This window comes from Leptidea sinapis, chromosome 41 (assembly GCF_905404315.1).
Source record: "Leptidea sinapis chromosome 41, ilLepSina1.1, whole genome shotgun sequence".
Lineage (NCBI taxonomy): Eukaryota > Metazoa > Arthropoda > Insecta > Lepidoptera > Pieridae > Leptidea > Leptidea sinapis.
This window is the reverse complement of record NC_066305.1, coordinates 2,447,917-2,471,015: the sequence shown is the minus strand read 5'-3', so window position 1 is coordinate 2,471,015 and position 23,099 is coordinate 2,447,917. Positions and strand designations below refer to the sequence as shown.

General features: G+C 36.0%; 1 protein-coding gene across 4 annotated transcripts in view; it reads right to left on the bottom strand.

Annotated features, from left to right (window-relative positions):
• Nucleotides 1–23,099, bottom strand: part of LOC126976522 (fatty acid synthase-like) — a 73,274-nt gene that overhangs the window by 43,308 nt on the left and 6,867 nt on the right. For 2 of the 4 annotated variants that reach the window (XM_050824892.1, XM_050824896.1), the window contains exons 1-2: nucleotides 5,885–6,018; nucleotides 5,613–5,810 (exon numbers count right to left, since the gene is read on the bottom strand). In XM_050824892.1, the coding sequence (XP_050680849.1) occupies nucleotides 5,613–5,790 (178 nt within the window). In that variant the 5' untranslated portion in view covers nucleotides 5,791–5,810; nucleotides 5,885–6,018. Of the gene's footprint in view, nucleotides 1–5,612; nucleotides 5,811–5,884; nucleotides 6,019–23,099 lie in introns of those variants that run through there. The other 2 variants (XM_050824894.1, XM_050824895.1) reach the window with 1 other exon arrangement.

The following is a 23,099-nucleotide window of genomic DNA, read 5'->3' as shown; positions in this document are numbered from 1 at the left end:
ATGAATAATGTGGAATAATAAAAACAAACAAAATAGCGTGTTAGCACTGGCACAAATGAGTAATAGTCTATACACTACACGGTCAGCCGCTGCGAACTATAGGCGCCGCCCGACCGTCACGCGACATGCGACACACAGACGAAAAAGTTTGAGACGATGTAATAAAAGTTTCACTTTTAAAGGCAGAGTTTTATACGATTCTAGCACTAGGGAAGATTGGTTAGCAGTGGAAGACGTGTCAATGAGTTACCAAGTTGCCTACTGGCGTTAGAATTATTAATGCTTTTTAACAAAGTAGGCCAAATTTCTCAAATAATTTTACCTTTTCTTAGTATTTTACTGAAAACAAGGTCAAAGGATTATTACAAAACAATGAAATAATATTTTTCATCTAAATAAAAGATCGTGTATCAAATTTAGATTTTAATGTCACTGGTACAGCTATAGCTAGCCTATGAAGGATTATGTATCGTGTGATATTTGAGTGCTGAATGTTTGTTCGAAAAAAATTTTGCGAATTTAGTAAACAGGAAAACGGTTCTCTTTTCCCATCCAGGGACCCCACCAAACTACAAGTACCTTGCTGTAGAACTACATTATTTCAGAGAAACTGTTCTTGTATGTGCATAAAAATCTATAATCACATCCCAAAAATAATAAGAGAGGTATCGTCAAATAGGAATTTCTTATCTAAATTGAAAATATACCGTAGTAAAAACTGCTTATATTCATTAGACGAATATTTTCAACTAAAACCTTGACTATATACTATATAATACTACTACTAATCTTTTGTTAAATTGATATTATTGTTACTAATGATTTAGAAATGTATTTTATAAAAATTTGCACGTCATAAATGTGGCAAACATGTACTTTATAATATTTATGTAACATCAATCTAACATGTTTATGCAAATAAAAACTTTGACTTTGATAACACCCAAAACAACTTACAATTCCTTTTTTAGCAGAATTGCATCTATAGGAGGTTAACGGACCTATGCATAAAAGGGTGCTGGGTTTACCTGGAGAGTGTGGTTAGAAGTGGAAAATATTGATCAAATTTTCTCTATCGTGCAGACGTAGCATTACCGACAGTTTTCAAACAATCAAATTGAGGAAAATGAAAATCTATGTGAGCCTTACGAGTATAATTTGTGTACTCATATGCTTCATAATAATGATACTAGCTCTTTTGTTCCAGTTAAGTTTATGACAAATCAAGTTAAAATATATTTTTTTACGTAATACTTAAGAATATAAATAGCTTAGATCATTTATACGTCTAGATAGACTATGACAGCTGTGAAAACGTCGAAATAAATAGAGTTTAGAACTAACCCCTATTTTGAGCAGTTCACACACCTAAACACAAATGGTGATACAAATCTCGAGTGTAAGACGTAGCTTGTTTGCACACTAAACTAATATTCCTGTCCTGTTTTTATCGGTTGTATAACAGCAAGAGAATCTATCTAGACGTATAAATTATCGAAGAGAAATAGTTACAAATGTTATTAAATAAATTTTCTATCAGTTTTTTTATGAAGATTTAGTAATTAAAAAAAACATTTAATATAAACTAATAAATATAATAAACCTGGCATTTTTACATCGGTTGCCTAGCCGCAAGAGGCTCTATCTAAAGATATAAATGATCTATGGTCGTATTGGTCATTATATTTAAATTGGCACCAACTTCATAGGCCAGCTAGTATTCTATTTAAGTGGGATAAAGTTCTCCATAGACAAAGTGACAACTGCTGTTTATAATCGCTTATAAAATGCTCACAGAATACCTTTATTTATTTATGGTGTATGTGGATGATGCAGCTACTGTACTCAATAATTTTTGTATTAATTTACATTTACTTTTTTGACTTACTCGTGTAAGACATTGACTATTTGACGTTTGAGTGTGTCTGTTGCATCATTTTACATTTTATATTGTAATTTGAAATGATTTGTAAATCGATGTACTTAAATGTAAATCTTGATATAAAAGAGTGGCAATGAGTTTCTTGCTACTTCTTCTCATTAGCTCAACCCTTTACGAAGTAGCGGTAGATTCAATAAGATATTTTTTTTTTTACATTCATAAGTGTCATTTCCGTGACCTACGTGAATAAATTGATTTTGATTTGATTAACTGCTAGTTGGGTCTGTGTTATCGACATAAATAATAAGTTATAGGCAATGACTTTCTATGCATATAGACAACTCAAGTCATATAAAAATAAAGTAAACATAATATACTTCACCATAAGCTTCGACAGCTAGAGCGAGACAATACTTGGAGTTGGAGCGAACATAAAACATATAACTCGAGAGATTAGCATATAGTGGGAGTGCTTGGCTCGGAGGGAGCTGTTGAAATCTAAGCATCGGTGCACCAAAAGTCAGTTTTTTTTAATAAGGAACGAGCCGAGTAGGACGTTCAGCTGATGGTAATTGATACGCCCTACCCTTTACAATGCAGTGCCGCTCAGGATTCTTGAAAAACCCAATAATTCTGAGTAGCACTAACCTACAATTTCGTAAACATAACTTGTTAATTGTCATAACATGTCTCATTTACCCAGTAATTTCACTAGCACTACACATTACTGCTTCATGGTAAAAATAGCCGCCGTTGTGGTACCCATAATCTAGCCGGCTTCCTGTGCAAAGGAGCCTCCCACTGGTGAAGTGGTGCAGTGCGAGTGCAATATGCTCGTGCAATCAGGAGCTGTGGTGTGAAGTTGACGTACAACGGTAACAGTAAAACCGTTGATGTTTTGATTGTGGTGCGGAGTGCGACAATGTACAGAACATTGCCGCATTTACTCCAGTTGTCTAAAACATTCTTGGTCAATAAGCAGTAATGTAAAACATTTATTCAGTTTAGATTACGTATATTGAATTTAGAACCCTATTCGGACAGTGAGAGTGGACACACGACTTGGATCGCTTTAGTCTACACTACGTCCGATCTTAATCCGATCCGTGTCCGTGAAAACACGGTCCGGTGTAGTGGAAAAGCGCTCTAAGGAGAAAAGTGTGCTTACATTGTCTTTGAGCACACTTTTGCCGTTCCGCTATCAGACTAGTTGTATCAGACAAGTCGTTGGTTATAGGCCAGGCTTTATGGCGGGTGCCTGTGTGCCGAAGGAATCTTTAAGGGGGACTTCGTGTGCTGTTTGCACAATCTCAAACGAGGATAATGTACGCCGTATGTAACCACAGGATTAAATGTATTGATAAGTTGAAGTGCCTGGGCTGTCCCAGCATCCATCTTCCTGCTGGTTTACCTTGTTCCAATGTACTTGTGTTAATGTAATTAATATAATATTGGTGTCTGTTTATTTTTCAATATTTGTCATTCGGAATTCCACGTTACTTACGCACGAAACCATATAAACACTACACGATCGGACGGAAGGAAGGATAATTAATATTGTAATGTCGCACTCCGCACCCACAAACAAATTTCAACGGTTTACTGTTACTTCACACCACAGCTCCTGATTGCACGAGCATATTGCAATTGCACTGCACCACTTCACCAGTGGGAGGCCCCTTTGCACAGGAAGCCGCATAGATTATGGGTACCACAACAACGGCGCCTATTTCTGCCATGAGGCAGTAATGTGTAGTGCTTGTGAAATTACTGGGCAAATGAGACATGTTATGTTTACGCAATTGTAGGTTAGTGCTTACTCAGAATTATTGGGTTTTTCAAGAATCCTGAGCGGCACTGCATTGTAAAGGGTAGGGCGTATCAGTTACCATCAGCCGAACGTCCTGCTCGTCTCGTTCCTTATTAAAAAAAACTGACTTTTGGCGCACCGATGCTTATATTTCAACAGCTCCCTCCGAGCCAAGCACTCCCACTATATGCTAATCTCTCGAGTTTGATGTTTTGTGTTCGCTCCAGCTCCAAGTATTGTCTCGCTCTATTGATTCATGTTGAAGAATCTGGGGGAGATATTAGCAGGTGGCTTGGCTTTGCTTTCCACGTGACAGCGCAATTGGCAATCGCTCGAGATTTGGAGACCCACTACCTAGTATACCACCGTAGACGGGCTAGTCGTCTGAGCAGCGACCATAGACAACGACCTGTATGCTACCCTGTGAGGAAGCTGGTGATTCACTTAGTAGGTTCACGTGGTAGGTGGTTCGGTGTATTCAGATAAATGGTATTTAGTTACATTAAACAATTAACAGTAAGAGGCAAAAATATTGCAAAGAAAATTGGCTTTTTCCTTTTCCGTATAGGCTACGATATCATTCTACACGTTTCAGTTTGACAATGTACTTAAATTTTGCCGATATCCGATAGCAACCTTGACCTTAACAAATTAACGAAATCGACAGATAAGCAACATGAAGCATAAAATTATGCACAATCTTGTACCCGGCATAGGCCTTAGAGATCATATTTTATACGTCTAGATAGACTACTCGTATGAAAAACACTAACACAAAGTGTCATACAAATCGCGAGTGTAAGACGTAGATTGTCACGCACACAAAAGTATTAAACCTGGCCTTTTTATCGGTTGTCTAACAACAAGAGACTCTATCTAGACGTATAAATTGTCTAAGTTAGATACGCTGCTTTGCTTCGTCAGGAATACCAAGGCCATCTGTAACATCTCTAAGTGTTGGTAGACGGGGTTTAAGAGTTCCCTTATGTTAAGAAATGTTAAGTCTACTGTCCTGTCGGTGTCGGTGTCTACTGTCGGTGCATTCTTCCACTCTTGTAGTAAATCTCTTGAAATACCGTAAGGCATAATGGGCCTGGACGACACCCATGGACATCTCTCTTCTTTTTCTCCTGCCTCCTCCGGACGGCCAGAGAAAAAAAAATTATAGGAATGGCCGTCGCTCGACCGATCAGCTCGGAGCCCCACAAATATATATGTTATATTCTTTAATTGAACTTCACCAGTGGGGAAGGGAGAGACTGCACTATTTTGCGTGGCAATTTACGCTCCTACTTTTGCCCCACACATTTTGTAGGATGTCGTAATATTTTCGGCGCACCAAACAAGAAAATTAAAAAAAATAAGTTTCTTTTTATTATAAGTGACGACGGAAAAAGACTTAATTATAATATTAAAATATTAATAGAGGAACATTATTTCAGAACTACGTAAACTCACTCGTTTAAGCAAATAATTAAATGGTTTTTATGTCTAGAGTCGTGATTGGGCTTGAGTAAAAACTTAAGTATTTTACATAATATTATTTATACATAAACACATCGACCGTTCCGCGTACGTCAATGTGAATACTTATTACATTCAGAGTCTTTATGATGCTTTGACTGCATTGAATTTACTAAACTTTTTTTACAGAGAGTTAATATTCTACAATTGTAAGTGTACAACATTACGTTACTATATGAGGGGCGAGTGAGTTCCTTGGATGTTCTTCCTGCAGATTCCATATTTCCGAACTTTACTGTTATTATGGTAGATTTAGTTATGGTCTTAAAAAAATATTATGACAATGCAAGAGCGATCAATGTAAGCCATTTTACTTTAATAATGATTAAATTACAATAATTCAGATGGTGGTCGTCACCATCTGAATTATTGTTAGCTAGAGTTCAGTGAGGTTACCTGGAGTCCACCGCCTGTCGTCGGCGGTGACGAGGTCGACGCCGTCGAACAGGTGCTGCGCGAACTCATCAATGTTGTCGGAGTCGGGCAGGCGACCCGACAGCCCGGTAATCACCACGTCGTCATCTCTCGCGGGCGTCTCCCCGCCGCCGTTCATCATCGCTCCCGCGCGCCTCATCACCGTTGCGGGCACGCTATCTGCGGACAACAGCTCGTTCAGTACTCGTTTCTCGTGCACCGCGTCCATCGTCACGATGCTACTGGACACATACATTCAGGTTACTGTTACACAAACTGTGACACTGCGGGGGAAGCACCGTGGCGCGTGTCGGATGCGTGTCTGGGTGCGTGCGTGCGCGTGCGTACTTGGTGCGAGCGAGCGCAGGCGCGGAGTGACTCCGCGGCGGCGGCGCCCGCTGTTATAACCGCGGGGTCGCGCGCTTATCGCAAGGACGGCCAAGGTCGTCCTCGACGGCAGCCGCACTCGCAGCACCTGCACACCCGGTGGCAGCGGCGAGAGCTCGTGCTCTCCCGGGACTCGAGGCGGCCGTCCGCTTCGACCTCTGCGGGGTCGAGCGTCACGCAGCGCCGATGGCAGATATGATCGCGCCCGAGTCCCGACCCCGTGCCGATAGCGATCGCGTTATCTCGAGCACGCCGCGTCCCGCGTCCCGCGCCCTGCTCGCCGGACGCTCTTTGTGTGCCAATCTGGCCCAGCCATTGTATCATCATCGTGAGAGCAGCACCACTGACCCGCCAGCCCTTACAATTGCACCATCATCAATAACATGAACTACTGACGGAACACTGACCGGGCCCCAGCCACTCGGAGCGTCTGACGTCAGACGCTCCGAGTTCTTGTTTGTATTGTTGATGTAATTCTCTGAACTGCCAACCTCACCTCATTTGTTTGACTTGTGACGGCTTCGGTGAGCGCCCAGCGGTCAGCAAACAATAACTTCCACCGTAAACCACTACTTGTCTTGGTATTTTATATTAAAGCAAAGTAAACTAGGGAACCAATCACAAAGAGGACACCCATATTTGGAATTAATTTAGGATAACCCGAATTCCAACACTAATTTATAGGGGGTACCTATCGAGTGTCAATTATACAAATAAAAATAATAAAGAGGGTGACAGGTGGCAGATGCCAGGTGAGTGGGAAGTACGTGGGTATCATCAAAGGCAGAACAATATAAGATGGCCTCCAGCAGTTGGCTCGCGTTGCGACGCTACTGTTGTCTGTTTCCTAAAAATCAAGTTCAAATCTCTCTGTGATTTAACTGGAATTATTTTTTAGTATAAATTTCGTTCCTTGGATTATTTAAGGTCGTGTTTACGTGGACGCGGCTTAAATAATTAATTTAAGAATTAATTTTTAATTACACGCGTTTTAATCATTCATTTAAGCTGCCTTTTTTTGTTAGTTTGTTACTTAATATATTTCGTTTAATACGTTATCACGTATGAAACTCGAAATGATATTCCAGATTAGAAATTTAAAAAAATACAGATCTGCCGATGGATGGATGGTGTCCACAAGTACCTTGCGATGATTTGAACAATAAGCCTTTGTTGCAACAACGAATACTATTTTTACCAATTATATTATATTTTTTTGTGATTATTTTTACTACATTATCTCTTAGCATTTCATTAATTATTGTAATTGTGTATTGTAGGGTCGTTTAGGTATGGCTTTATGTTGGTCAAATTAAATGTAGCCGTAATTATTGACTGTTAGGTTTATAGTATTGTGAAGGGAAACCACAAAAATATTTACATGTGCCTGCTCTTGAATTTGTAACAACTTTACTTGTGAATGTTTCTATCAAAAGAAGAACTTTGACTTAAAGTATAATATATAAAAGAAGCATCTTATAAAGAGTGTGTGTGATGAAGACCACAAATAGCCTACCAAAAGATAGTTAAGCCAAATTAATACCTAGAGACTCGGAATTTTAAATAGAACGATGAATCCTAGCCATATTTAAGATAATTCGATTTTTTTAAAACAATAGGTTGTTTTTTAAGGATTAAAACACATGTTATTTCAATTTAGAATTAGGTTTTTGCGTAAAAGTTACATTTTTATTAACATTTATTTTACCCGTTTGGTGACCTTCGTAACAAGAAAACGAATGTTACATAGGAAGAAAAGGAAATATATAAAATTAACCGTACCTACCAAATATCAAAAATGCGAGTGTTTTATTAAACGTAGAGGTGAAAAATGGTGGAATCTGATATATTCCTTGGCATTACTCTGGATTTCAAATTACAATGGGGCCTCATATTAAAGGATTGGCTACAGTTCTGCAGCAAACGCTGTTAAAACGATAAGACAGTAAAAGGCATTTATTTTCTCAAAATTCATTATTTTAGAATTATTTTTGATGTCAGTTCTAATATACTAGATACTACTAACTTAACCACAACTACTTACTACCTTAATAACGAAATTCAGAAGAATTTCGTTACAAAACTTTTCTGTGGTAAAGGTTAGGTAGGTGCTCAACCTAACATAAATGACTTTCTTAGTTGGGACATATTGGGAATGGAGCGACCGACCTCAGGCTATTAAATAATTCTCTATTGAATTTTTTGTAGCAATGGTGTCACGTACAATGAGACAAGTAACGTACAAGAAGAAATTTATTTTCTTTTGCCAAAATTTTTGGTTGGTCTAAGCAGATGTAGTGATATGATGTGTTCACAATTGGACAGAGTTACGTCTGTCCTTGGTATCCGCAATGTAAGTAGTATATGGAAATTTTCCTTATACAATTAAAATAAAAAACAAATAAAAAAAATACTGACAGCAAGCATGAATACCTGTACTATAAAGCAAGGTAACCAAAAAGTAAAAAATATTGTGTCTCTACAACATTTTTTATTTTTATTTTTAAGTAATGAAACCTGAAACCAGTAAGTACATTTCGTATCGACATTACATCATATATAATATATTTATATATACTAATATTATAAATGTGAATGTAAGTTTCTTTGTTACGCTTTTACAATCAATCAATCAATCAATCAATCAAATTTTTTATTTGCGTATAAACATGGTATGTTACGATGGTATAATGTTACAGTTTCACATGTTGCGCCAGACTTAACTAGGCATGCAAATTAATTTAATACAGTTAATAGTATAAGGTAAATAACACATAACAAGATTAGATGATATATGTCTACATGTCAGAAACAATAAATATTAATTATCATAATACTAAAAAATAATACAGAATTACAGACTCACATAATAATAAAGTAATAACAGACTAACATAATAATAATAAATATTGTCTAATTAATTATTAACAAAAAGTTTCACATTTTATGTTATGACATTACTCGCGTTCAGAAATTCATTTATCGTATAAAATAGTCGCTCACTTAACCAGTGTTTAAGTTTTTTCTTAAAAAGTATTTTATTTGATAATTTTAAATTAATGGGCATTTTATTGTATATTCTGACACTCATAGCAAGACAACTCTTGTCATACTGCAAGGTCAGTGGGATTTCGTCGAAAATTAGTCTATTTGGATCCCGGCGGTTTCTTTGAGGGTTAGTGTCACACATTCTTGGATAAATCACTATTGAATTTCACAAATACACACAGTTCATAGATATAAAGACAAGCAAGTGGTAATAGTCCAAGTTTTCCAAACAGAGGTCTGCAAGACTCATCAGGTGGCACGTTGCAAATAGCTCTCACACATTTTTTTTGCGATATGAAAACCCTAGAAATATTTGTACAATTACCCCACAAGAATAGTCCGTAACGCAAAACAGACTCAATGTAAGCGTGATAAGCTAATAATGTTGTTTGTAAACAAGTAACTTTTTTTATTTGCCGAAGAGCATAAACAAATTTGTTGATCTTGCTACAAACGTTAGAAATATGTCATTCCCATCTAATGGTGTCATCCAGGAGCAATCCCAAAAACATTGTTTGATTTGCTGTGTTACGCCATAGCTATCGAACCGATTTTGATGACATTTGGTACAGTGATAGACTAGAGATTGGGAACGGACATACGCTACATTTTATCCCGGAAAAATCCATGGCACCCACGGGATTTGTGATAAACTGAAATCCACGTCCATGAGTTATAGCTACAATATACTATAAGATTCATATAATATGTTGTGAACGGGAGCGAAAATGGGAACCGGAACTGGAATAGGACATGATAATCTTCAATTCCAAACTTGCTTATTATTCAAGCCCTTTATCTACGCGGACGAAGTCGTGGGCATCTGCTAGTCAGATATATATAATTATAAGTAACTTATGTCGCAATTTTGTTTAACTTGGCACTTCAAAATGATGTTTGGAAATTACCACTAAAAAACCCCATATAGTCGTCATATCGTCGCTTTTAGAAGTACACTATCCTTATTGCCTCGGGTAGTATCGGGGCCTCGAAATCTTGAACGATTGCCAATTCCGCAGTCATCTGATAGGCAAAGTTAAATTGGCTTGGAAGAAGCTGGGCGTCACAAATAGAGCACGGCAATACTTCAAGCCGGTCCACGTTCTAGAGCTCTACAAAGCGCAGGTCCGGGCACATATGGAGTATTGCTGTCATTTCTGGTCTGGCGCACCTCAACTGTTTGACCGCGTGCAACGCAGAGCTGCTCGAATTGTCGGGATCCAGTCGGGTGCTCTGTGAATGGCTCGATCACATGGCGGTGGTTAGAGACGTCGCTTCATTGTGTCTCTACTACCGCATCTATCACGGGGTGTCCGAACAGCTGTTTCCTAATTCACTGTTCACCTGATTCCTGCCGCCGCATTCCACCTTCGCACGACACACCACAAATTAGGATGTCTTTCCCACAATCTGGATGTGTTGCATTCTTCCACAGTGCGGTTATCAAGGAACTTTCTTCCACGTACAACCAAGCTGTGGAATGAGCTTCCTTGTGCGGTGTTTCCGGGACAATACGACCTGGGTACCTTCGAAAAAAGCGCCACACCTTTGTTAAACCGCTCCTGTGATAGCTCTGGTTTTGCAAGAGATTGTGGACGGCGGTGATCATTTACCACCAGGTGACCCGTACGCAAGTTTGTCTTCCTCTTCCATTAAAAAAAAGAAAATTTATTTTTACTTTTTTGTTTTATAGTATAGGCGGCATTATCTTCATTAACTTTTTTAAAATAATTATACATATACTTATTGTGATACTCGCGGTAATAAGACAAAAAACAATCACAGATATTTTAGCCGGTTTTATGAAGGCCAAACTCCATCCCCCGAACTTGTGCTGTGTCCAAATAATTTTAACAATCTATTAGTTTCTTTTTTTACTTCGCTTTAACGTACAGCTAGGCCGAGGTCCGAGTCTCGCAGTAGACGCCCCTATGCTGTACTCAAATACACGCTTAACACTCGGTTAAACTGGAAATGCTATTTTGAGATGCCAGCTATAGAGCACATTTGTAAAAAAAATGTTTCTTTTGAATTAAGAATACAATCGGACCAGCGTGTTCATTCTACAAACCAAAGAGGATGTAAATACTACGTAAGTAACGTAAGAGCCCTCCTCTCACTGCTTAGTTTAGTGTGAAACGTGCAGCGAGATTTGACATAAGTTCGAAATGGTATTTACAATAGGGTGACGAAGTATAATCCGGCTAAGTTTGAAAGCGAACAGTTGCTTAAAACGTAGTGGATTTCGGCTATCTCCGTTTTTTACAAGATTATAGCCATCATCTGTCAAACGATCGATCATTGCACGCTAAGAGAGTTTCGCTAGGCTGCTACAAGCCATCAGCGAGGACTCTTTAGGATATAAAATGAATATTATTATATTTCTAACAACGTCAAACAAAAATTCTAGTCACTATCAAGTACATAATTACAGAAAAAACATTTGTTTTCTCAAAATTAGAGAATAATATAAAAATATTTCTGATTTGGACTCTTTATGAGCGATAATTTTTTCGCAATTGAATAGGCAATTTTGAAGCCGCGCGGTCAACTACATGAAACAAAAATTCATTTCTGTTTTGCGATATGAAGCCTCCTAAAAGGAGCGCGGACGCAGGGGCGTTGTTTCACTTCTTCATACAGCCACCCTCACCAACACTAACAACTTAGATAATTTATAAGTCTAGATAGGCCGGGTTTATTACTCTACGTGTGCGTGACACTCTACGTTTTACACTCGCGATTTGTATGTCACTTTGTGTTAGTGTGCGTGCATTATCAAACTCAAGTTTTTTCAACATTTCACAGCTGTCACAGTCTATCTAGACGTATAACTTATACCAGTGGGAGGCTCCTTTGCACCGCATGCCGGCTAGATTATGGATACCACAACGGCGCCTATTTCTGCCGTAAAGCAGTAATGTTTAAGTATTACTGTGTTTCGGTCTGAAGGGCGCCGGTGCTAGTGGAATAACTGGGCAAATGAGACTTGACAACTTATGTCTCATGCTGACGAGCGGAGTTGTAGTGCCGCTCAGAAATTTTGGGTTTTTCAATAATCCTAAGCGGCACAGCATTGTAATGGGTAGGGCGTATCAATTACCATCAGCTGAACGTCCTGCTCGTCTCGTCCCTTATTTTCATAAAAAAAAATGATCTAAGACTAACAATTACATAATAATATTGTGTTCGCGTCATATTATGAGCACAAGTATAAAATATATTCATCTGCGGCTTTCCGCGACTCACTCGTAAACAGATAACGCAACATAATTAATTAATTTATGTTATTGTATATTTAATAGCAGGAAATGTTTTAGCGAAACAGAGGACAAACAGGGTCATCTACTGGTAAGTTCTGCGATACCAGAGGAATCAAGAGATTTACAGGCGGGCCTTTCCAAAATCTATCTATTCTACTGGCTTCTATTATAAGCTTATTCGGAACTAAGACGAATTCTATAGAAAGTATATACATAATCATTCAACTACTTCAGTACTCGGGGTGTTTATTAAAGGATTCTATTTGAATCATTTTTGATGTTTCTACAGAGAGAAAAAAAAACGTGGCGCCATCTGTTGATGAGTAGTAGATTTGAATTGAATCTAAGTTGCAATATCTATCTTTAATCAAGTGTGTTGTTCATATTACTATGCAGTAAAGAGATAACATACGCTGATAACAGTTTCGTATTTGAGACGATTTCTGGAATATGGACTTAGGATTTAATTTAGATTGATTTGTGCTTATTTTACATAATATCCAAACCACACTGATTTTATCTTTTACGTCAACATGTAAATCCTTATCGCAGTTAGTTCTTACTACGACGAACGCCATCTATTGACTCATTTTTGTACTATTTTAAATGTACGGTTATTTGTACTGTTACATATTCTTTGGTACGGTTAAGAGATGAATTTAAAGCGCTGTATCTAAGAGATTTGATAATCTCTTGATTGATTGTTACACACACACACATAGGAGAGTGCGGTACGGTGCGGGTGCGGTATTTGTGCGGTTAGCGGTGCTCGTAAGCAGATATCGGGCGACACATTTATCCACGACATTGAAAATAGGGTTTGATTCTTAATATAATAAGTGTCTTTAAAAGAATGGATCCTTAATTAATTCCAGTGATTGTGGCGCGGGAACTCAAAAAATTACCTCCCTATTTTATTTGATCATCTCGATTGCACAAAACTATTAAAAGATCCCACTAAATTAAGTTCAGATATTGCCGAAATTAAATCTACATAGGTATTAGACTATGCGTCAGTTTGAAGAATTAAGAGAGATAAATAATTTGATATTCGCCTCACTTCATCCAGCTTTGAAATCGACCATGTTAATACAAAATGATCTGAGACCAGCGTAATACGATTATTTATATGACAAAATTATAATAATAATAATACAGAGGCATTTTCAAGGAATTCTCCCCTCGAATTTGTTAGCCCCAAGTCCCAACATTTAGGCTGAGATCCATAGAGCGTACATAGACTTGACTTTGCTCAGACTTATAGCGAGTTGAGTCGAAGTCCGTATTTATAAACATCACTTTGAGTACGCGCTAAGAAGCTTAAGTCCACCATAACGACGACTTATGAAAAACTTAAGACTATAAGCCGAACAAAAAAGAGATCTACAATTCCTTGCATCATCACAACTGTTTGTCGTTTTAAAATACCCGTATAATACGAGAATCAGTGATGCCAATTGTATCTAGGGGTTCAAATTTAAATAAATGATAATGATCTAATTATCTTATATACTGAAAATACTTAGATTATATTATATTAAATAAGATATTTGGAATAATGTCAGTATATGTAGCAAGATTTTAAATAAATTGAGAATCCTTTCTCTTGTCAAACTCTTAAGAATAATCGACTAATAATAATTAATTTTTGCCTTATCTCAAAGCTCAGCATAATCTCAGCTGTCAAATGACTATAAATACCAAATCAAAGTTTGTGTTAAGCTTGAACTCAGAAAGTTTTACATAAGAGCGCTTCCGCACTACGTCGGATCCGAATCCGATCCGTATCCGTGAAAACACGGTCCGAAGTAGTCGTAGAACTATTTCTATGGTACCTAGTTTAGTGTTTACGCACTAGTTCCGGCTTCCGTCATCCGATTTCTTTCCGTCCACCGTTAGAAATAGTTCTACGATGACACCGGACCGTATTTTCACGGGTACGGATCGGACTGAGTGCGAAAGCGCTCTAAGTCTGAGCAAAGTACGCTCTATAGACGTCAGCCCAGGGGTGGGACAGACGCCTTAAAGTGACGTTTTCAGAAGACTGTAGTGCCATCTGTTAGTTGGCCCGAAAATGAAAGCTTTGGCAGCTGTCACTCGCTTTGAAACCTTTCAACTTTTCTTTATTTGTGTTACTGCCCACTGGTCATAAAATGGCGGCTACGCCTAGCGTTTGCGCATGTAATCATGTATGTAGCTCTCGTGTTCCATTTTGCATTTACACTACAAAATCTATCCTTTATGTTCTATGTTGTGACAAAATTAGATAACTAACTCGACGCGCAATTTCAACATGGTAAAAAATTGCAATACCTACATTAAAAAGTAGTTAATTATTTAATTGCGTGAGAACATTAAAAATGAATTTTATAATTTCGAGCTTATATATAGTTATTTTCGGGGCCAATCTCCAGATGGCGCCAGCTTTCAAATAGACAGCTCATAATGCGTAGAGAGGGCTCTCTTTTCCCTATATATTATTATACTCTTTGCGTCAGCCTTAGTACAGACGCGACTCCCACGCCATTGCATGATACCACGGCGGGTCCCGTTCTGTGCCGTTCACCATAGAATATTTTAGTGTATAGTCGGAATTATAATTCCAGATCAAAAATGTAAACAATGGTGCTGCCAACAACAAATAATTTTCAATTGTGGGTGTTGAAATATACTAAAATATCATTTTAAAATTATAAGTGTAGTCTATATACATATAATTAAATACTGCACAACGTTTTCTCTTTGTAATATAGCATTAAATACATCCAAAAATTAAAATGTAAATTTATTGTGCAAACTTTGCTTTGAAGAAGCTCTAAACATTTGGCTCGTCTATAGAAGAAATACGTAGATAATGTTACAATAATCTTGGTCGTAGTGACAGGTATGACTGGTCGCCATATTGTTTTGTTCATTCGGTTTCTGACCGTTCGTTATGATTGAATGTGCTCTTCTTGCTTTACCGTTGTAGTTGTTAAGTTTTTGTTTGTTGTTAAGTTTTCTTTATTTTGTTTTATTTCGTTGTTGTCTATTTAACAAGATAGTAGGTATCACATAAAATAAGTTGACGTGTTTAAAAAAAAACTATTTAATGTGCTAGTGACAAAATCGTACTATTCCATAAAAGACTTCTTTTCAGATATAACACTCAATTAACATTTTTTTTAAATATCATTTTACTTAATTCAATTTCTTTTTACCAATTTCACTTGTTATATTATGTTATTTCAAAATATTCAATTATTAACTGTCATTGTGTATATATATATTTGTTTGACTTGTTATTAATTACTATTTGTACGCCACAGCATGCGGGCAAGGAATGGAGAACCTTTATTGTGATTTCAAAAACATCTATGTATACCCATGACTACAAATAAATGATCTTATCTTATCTTGTCATAACATAACGAATCATGGATGCTGAGTCAGGTTCGTCGACCAAATAGGACATTCTGTCACCACTGAAAAATGCGCTCAACGCACTCCTATTTCTGTGTCTGAAAAGGTTATGATAATGAATGCCTTATAGACATTATTCATCAAAACAACATGTCTACAAAAATTGGCCGAAGCATCATTCTTGTCTTCTCTTGTCTTCATCAGGCGATTGCGTAAAGAATACCGCAGAGATTATGGGTATTTCTGAGATGACAGTGAGCAAAAGTATTAGTTGAAAATAAAACCACTGAAAAATTTAAAACACCCCGTAAAACCAGTCTTAAAAAGAATATTCCAGACAAATTTGATGAAATTACTTTTTCAGCAAAACACGAAAAGTGCATGCGTTCTTTTACAAAAGTACTGTACAAAAAAGGTAAGTATGTTAACAGTACAAATTTTATGTAAAACTTAATCTGTAATGATATTATTATGTTATCTTGGATAATTGGTTGTTTGTATGTATATTGGCTACTCTTGCACTCATAAGTTATTTGATATGGGTGAGTAAAATATTTAAAATTATTGTTATAAGTTGTAGTGGCACTCAGAATTTTTGAGGTTTTGCAAGAATCCTGAGCGGCAGTGCATTGTAATGGACAGGGCATATCAATTACCATCAGCCGAACGTCCTGCTCATCTCGTACCTTATTTTCATTAAAAAAAATTAAACTCTTAAATAAGCATGTAAATAGAGCATTATTAATGTTCGAATCCAAAAAAAAAACACTGAAAATTCACTAATTATCAAAAGTGGTTAAAGGGCATTGTTTAAGATATTTATTTTAATAAAGAATTTTTACAATTCACTTATATGAGAAATTAAAATTTAACAAAGTTATACTTAATATTCCCATAGACAGAGAAACTTATTGAACAAGATGGTAAAGACATTGGGCGTAGATGTAATTTGTGCCAAAGTTAAAGAGTACTTCCGTAACACAAGTAAATTTAAAAACAAATGGATTGTTTTATTATTATTATTATTAGTCAACTTATTTCCAGTATATTTAGAGCACGGACTAGTAAAAAAATAAGGACACCGTGTCACCTTACATAACAGTGTAGCACCAAAACAAGCCGATTAACGTGTAAATACATAGTCCCATGCACACACTTAAACTAAAACAGGCCGATAGGCGGCCATTATGACAATTGTCATCGTCTGTGACAGATCAGTTTGCGTCTCAATAAAATATTTTAAAATGTCGTCTTGCGTTGTGAAAAAGTGTAAAAACGATACTATATAAGTATTTGTGGCCATATATGATTATTTAAGGGAGAAAAAATAGTGTAACTAGTAATCCCTGTAACCGCACACACACTAGCTTATCGGTGCTTCACTTGCTAATACCACGGCGCGGAGTACCTACTTCTTTTTTACTCGTCCGTGGTTTAGGGTATAGCTTACATTTTAACTGGTTTTATATTAATTTGATTTCTTTGGGAATATTCTTTTTTCCGTAGTTGGTACTTGCCGGAGAGATTGATATTATGTCGTTAGTGTTCCTTAGTTTCATTTTTGGTACTTGTTTCTTAGTACTTTACTACTAATTATTATTATGAAGCAAGAACATTAGTTGTACTTGCTTCATAATATTAATTAAAATAACTACAATTTAAATAATAATAACTACAAAACAAACAGTCAAAAAAATTACACTTATGCATGTCAAAAGTTATATATTTTACTATTTAATACTACATCGAATGTTGAGCTTGAATGACATTCAAGTGGCAAGGCACTTATTGTCAAAATTATAGTCGGTTGGGACCTGGTTTGGCAAGTACGGAAGATTTTCTCGAGCAGTATAAGACCCTGCCAGAGAGCAAGGAGTAAAAAAAATGGCAAAGATTGCTTGATGAGTCGAGGTTTCTCACTGGAAGTATCGAGGAAGCTATTTATCGATAATATCCAGCATATTTTAGGGAAGGGAACGACCTGTCTCACAATGTCGCCACAAAGACATTATTAAGCGAGCGCGAAGTAATGAGAGGTGGTTTATTGCAAATAAACTTGGTAAAAATGAAAAATAAAAACAATTTAACAAAAAATATCCTACAGAGATTTAATTGAAGTAAAAGAAAAACAAAACGTAATGGAATTATGAGCTATAAGATACCATAAAAAAATTAAATCTTAACACTATAAGAAATATTAATCATGAGAATGTACAGACAATGTATTGAGTACATAATAAGACATCTGAAAAACTTTTTGTAAATACAATAATAAACAACATGTTCAAAACATCTTTATACGCATAGTATCTTTATTCTATACTAATAAAAGATATTATAAGGAGGAAAAACTTTTTTGTGGTAGTCGGATTTGCTTAGTCAGAGAAAAAACGATCGAACGAAAACATTTCTTACGAACGCTACGTTAAGGCGAAGAGTAAGTAGAAAACACGCAAACATGGTGTTTTTAGATAAGTTTTGTGGTGAAAGTATAGCATTTAGAGCTATGAACACTACTTAATCATGATATCCTTAAGTCTTATTTGTAGGTTGCTAATTCTTGCTGTTGGTTATAGTTAACACTGCCGAGCCTTTTGAACTACCACATATTTTTGGTACTTTTCTCAGAAAAGTTATTCTTATAGCTTGTACTTTTTTGTGTAGGTTCATTTATTCAGATTAGTAGTGAATAACGAGGATTGTAAGCATATAAACTGTTTTCCACGCAAGAATTTTGAAAATATTGGCTTTGTTACATAGATGGCAGGCCAGCAGCCGTGAACTCATATCGCTCAAGGTCGCTGGCATTTAGTGTCGCCTAGAAATATGTGATTGTTTTGTATTGGCAGTATTGAAACACTAACTGACATGGTGTATACGGACGAAATCGCGGGTTACAGCTAGTTATTAATAGTACAACTTATTTATTCAAACAAAACAAATCTTATAACTATATTTACAATACTATGATTACGTTAAATTATAACTATGATTAGGAAGAAGCGTACCAAGAATACTGACATTATTTCCATGTTGTATACAACATATAGCTATAGCTAGGCTGATCCGTTGACCGAAATAGCTGCCAGCGCTTGGGTTGCCAGAAGCCCTATTGAGGCGTGAAGATAGTACTTTGTCCAGACTCCGCGCCTCTGGGCCCCACGGACCAAGTGTCTCGACACCAAACGGCACAAAGATGTATGACTCACTGAGACCGACATATTTGCGACGTTTGCTGTCGTCGGTTGTCAAAGCAGTCGAAGCAGCAGCCCCAGCACTGACGTAACCAATTGACTATCGATAATTGTATGTGCACATAAATGTCTGTGCACTCTTGACGTTTCTTGGTCCTAATAAAGCAACTTCTGATGGCAGATATTTATTTGCCTTTGAATTGAAGGGACGCTAATTGATAAATTGATTTGAATATTAACGTGTACTTTTTGATCTTGGAATTTATAGAACGTAATCATTCTAAATTTATATTTATTGCGTAATTGAAATTTTTGGTAATAATAATTTGCAAATTGACATTTATGGAAATTAAGAACGTCTTTGAAACAAAAGAGTTGTCTGAAACTTAAACTCTGCACTGCAAAAAAAAACAGCTTTAAGATAAGACTTGTATCTACTTATTGTATTTTGGAATGTAATATTTCTTGTCATCATATTAATTATTAGCACCTTTAAATGCTACACAACGTTTACTCAGATATTCGGATCTGCTGAAATGTTCTTGAGATATCTAGGATTTATTAACCGTATGGAGTAAATTAAGTAAAGAGCCACCATTAAAAGGACTCTATATATAGATCATAGGACATTAAACGAAAATTGTTATACTTTTTAAAACTTCAAACATAATAATTTTCTTACATTTAGTACATAATATGTGATTTTTTTTTCAAAATAGGTTAATAACACTGAAGCAGGATAAAAAAAAATATGGTGTATAAATTTCTGAGTAAATTTTAATTTATGTCGAGCTAACTCCATACTGGATAATTAATTTTAGAATAAAATTTACGTCATTGTATAGAGAATTTAACAATCTAAACACTGAAGCAGCATTATTTGAAAATAGAACCAAATTCGAATCATTTTTAAACTAACAAAATCTACAAAATTCACCATATTGCTGCTCTCGAATGCTCAGTGCGGCGCGCTCGTCTATATGAAGGAAACTAGCTGACCCGGCAAACGTTGTTTTGCCATATAAAGTATAATTCACGCGATAGTTTTATAAGTAATAAAATATTGCCTATATTATAGCCTGTACATCATTTTGTTCTATTGTCAATAGTTTTTGCAGGGCGCGCAAAAATAGGTTTTCGATTTTACACCTTGTGTTACAAAATAGCAATTTTATTACGGAACCCTAATTTTGAAAAAAAACATAGCCTATAGCCTTCCTCGATAAATGGACTACCCAACACTGAAAGAATCATTCAAATCGGACCAGTAGTACCAGAGATTAGCGCGTTCAAACAAACAAACACTGCAGCTTTATAATATTAGTATAGATTAAATGCAATTTCATATGGCACATTTTTTTTTTGTTCTGCCATAATATGAATCCTCTTGATTAACCTTTGACTTAGTTTAGTTGTCATTGAATTTAGATAACAGGTTCTGCCACGAACTGGAATGCTCAGTGTGTGTGATGAGTTAATATTTACATAAACTTATAAAATTAAGTTATCGGACTGCCTACATAATGATTATTTTTTATTTTGATGACCCATATAGGCCAGTGGTAAGTGATCCTGCCTCCTGAGGTGTTCCGCGTTCGAATCCCGGTAGTGCAAACATTTATGTGATGAGGGTGTTTGTTTCCGAGTATGTTTTTATAAATTACTTAAATGATATATTGTGCCTTGAATGTTGAGAGTATAGCTCAATGAAAATAGGGGAAATAGATAATAAAATTAGCAAGTTTAAAATATAGTGATTTTAATTTCAATCATGTATGTTTAATAATAGAACTTATGTAGGTTTTGTATTTGTACTATGTATGGAGTTCGACTTTTTTTTATGATCCTTTGGTATCAGATCTGACCACAGATAATCTATTGACTATGCAAGATACGTCAATTAAAAAAAATCATACACATTTTTTTAAATAAGAAAGAAAGAAATTCTTCTCTAAGCGAGGTGTAGACCGAAACAAGCAAGAAGGATAGGGTATATTGTATACCTACTTGTTTAGTTTGCCTAATCGGGGGTTCACAAAATAAACACTGTTCAATGCGTCACTATATCGCGTGCGCAGAAAATTTTTCTTACCTGCTAATCGTTTACTATTGCACACCTATTATTAATTACGATTTCAAAACACAACTAAATGGCCCTTTGTTAGGTTTTTTTCAACCGACTTCAATAAGCCAGTAAGAAATACAAATCGACGGTATTTTTTTTGTATGTTTTTATATCAAAGCTCCGCTGTTTATGAGCGAATTGAGAATATTGAGAAGAAATTGAGGGTTTTAGGATCAAGCATCAAGTGGAGCTGATGAAGAAGACCACAAATGGCATCCAGAACTTTATAAAGGTGAGTGTTTGTGGTGACAAGATAGTTAAGCAATATAACCAACCAAATTGGCGGAAACATAATTTGCCATATTTAAACTTTCTCGACATTTTTCTCCTTGGTTTTTCACTCCAGATCACAATAATTTTCAAATAAGATAAATGCCATCATTATCTGTGTCTCTCTGTTTTGCTTTTTTTTACTTTTTCTTTATATAAGTGCTAGACTTCAAAAGTACTTCAAAAGTGCTCAAAACGGTTCTATCGTAAAAACAAAGAATATATTATAATAGTACACGTACAGAAATGTCACTCCGAAAAATCAATTAAAGAAATAGGGACTCTGGAGATCATACAATAAGGTGTAATTCAGATCACACAGCGCTACTAACCTACATTTTTATTCACCTAGAAGTTGTCTCTCTTTCTATCGCGTGACTCTTACCTCTTCTGACGACATTAGGGTTGACTTCTTTACCTATCTAATACTATCGAATATGTTGAAGAATATACATATTTGGGCCAAATCATATCCCCCACAAACCTCATGGACAAGGAAATAGAGCAAAGAGTGGCAAGTTCTTGGAGAAGATACTGGTCTTTAAAAAATATAATGAAAAATAATGAAATCTCGCAGAAACTTAAGAGCAAAGTTTTCAATCTGTGCATTACACCTTGCATGACATATTGATGCCAAACATGGTCCTTAACAAAGAAAAATATGCAAAAATTAAAAGTGTGTCAACAAAGCATTGAAAGAAGCATGTTAAAAATCAAAAGGAAAGACAAGGTACGACTAACATAAATCAAGAAGAAAACGAAATTAGAAAGGATAGACAACACTATAAAAAGATTAAAATGGCGATGGGCAGGACACACCTTGAGAAGCAATATAGATAAATGGCCAAAAAATAGTATGGACTGGTATCCAAGACAAGGGAAAAGGAATCAAGGAAGACAACCCATTAGGTGGGAAGATGATTTTAAAAAAGTGACTGGACCAACGTGGAGACGATCTGCTCTGGACAGATCACAATGGAAATTTATAAGAGGCCTATGTCGGAAGACAAGCGAACGATATAGAAGATTAAGAATATCACTTATATTAGATTATTACTTAGATTATTATTACTTAGATTAGAATATTACTTTGTTTACAATATTATTTAGATTAGAATAATACTTAGTTTATATATATTGTACGAATCTTACATTGTTTGCAATAAAGGCTTATTCATTCATTCATTCTTTACCTAAAATCGTCATCTTATAAAAATAGCTCAATTTTTCAATAATATAAATAGGTATGTTATCGTAATTTTAAATCGATATTCTTTCGCTGTCAAACCTACAATAGTTGCAGATAGTAATGTATACGTTGGAACACGACAACATAGTCAAACCTACTTAGTATATAGGAAATAAATAGGTAGCTATCATGAATGTAATTTTTTATTTATAAAAAAATTAAAACAAGGAATATTTCATTCCTATTTAGTTTCCATAATTTCGTTTCGATTGTTTAATTTTTATAGGAGGAAATTGCCGAGGACATAACTGTGGTTTTTGAAATTTTTACTCATAATTTTTAGTCGGAGCTGCAGTAATTATGTTTATCGCACTGATGATAGTCTCGCCTGCGTTACCGCGATGGTACGTTGTTTGAGAATTCTTAACCCTTAATTAGGCGCATGGGGTCAAGGCAATTTATATTATTATTATTGACTAGTAATTGCCAGTTGCATTTGCAACTAAAGGTTTAGAGAGAACTGTCATACTGAAACATGCAGGGCAAGCCTGTCAGTCATTAAGTTGGCATAGCGACATCTCATTCTGCACG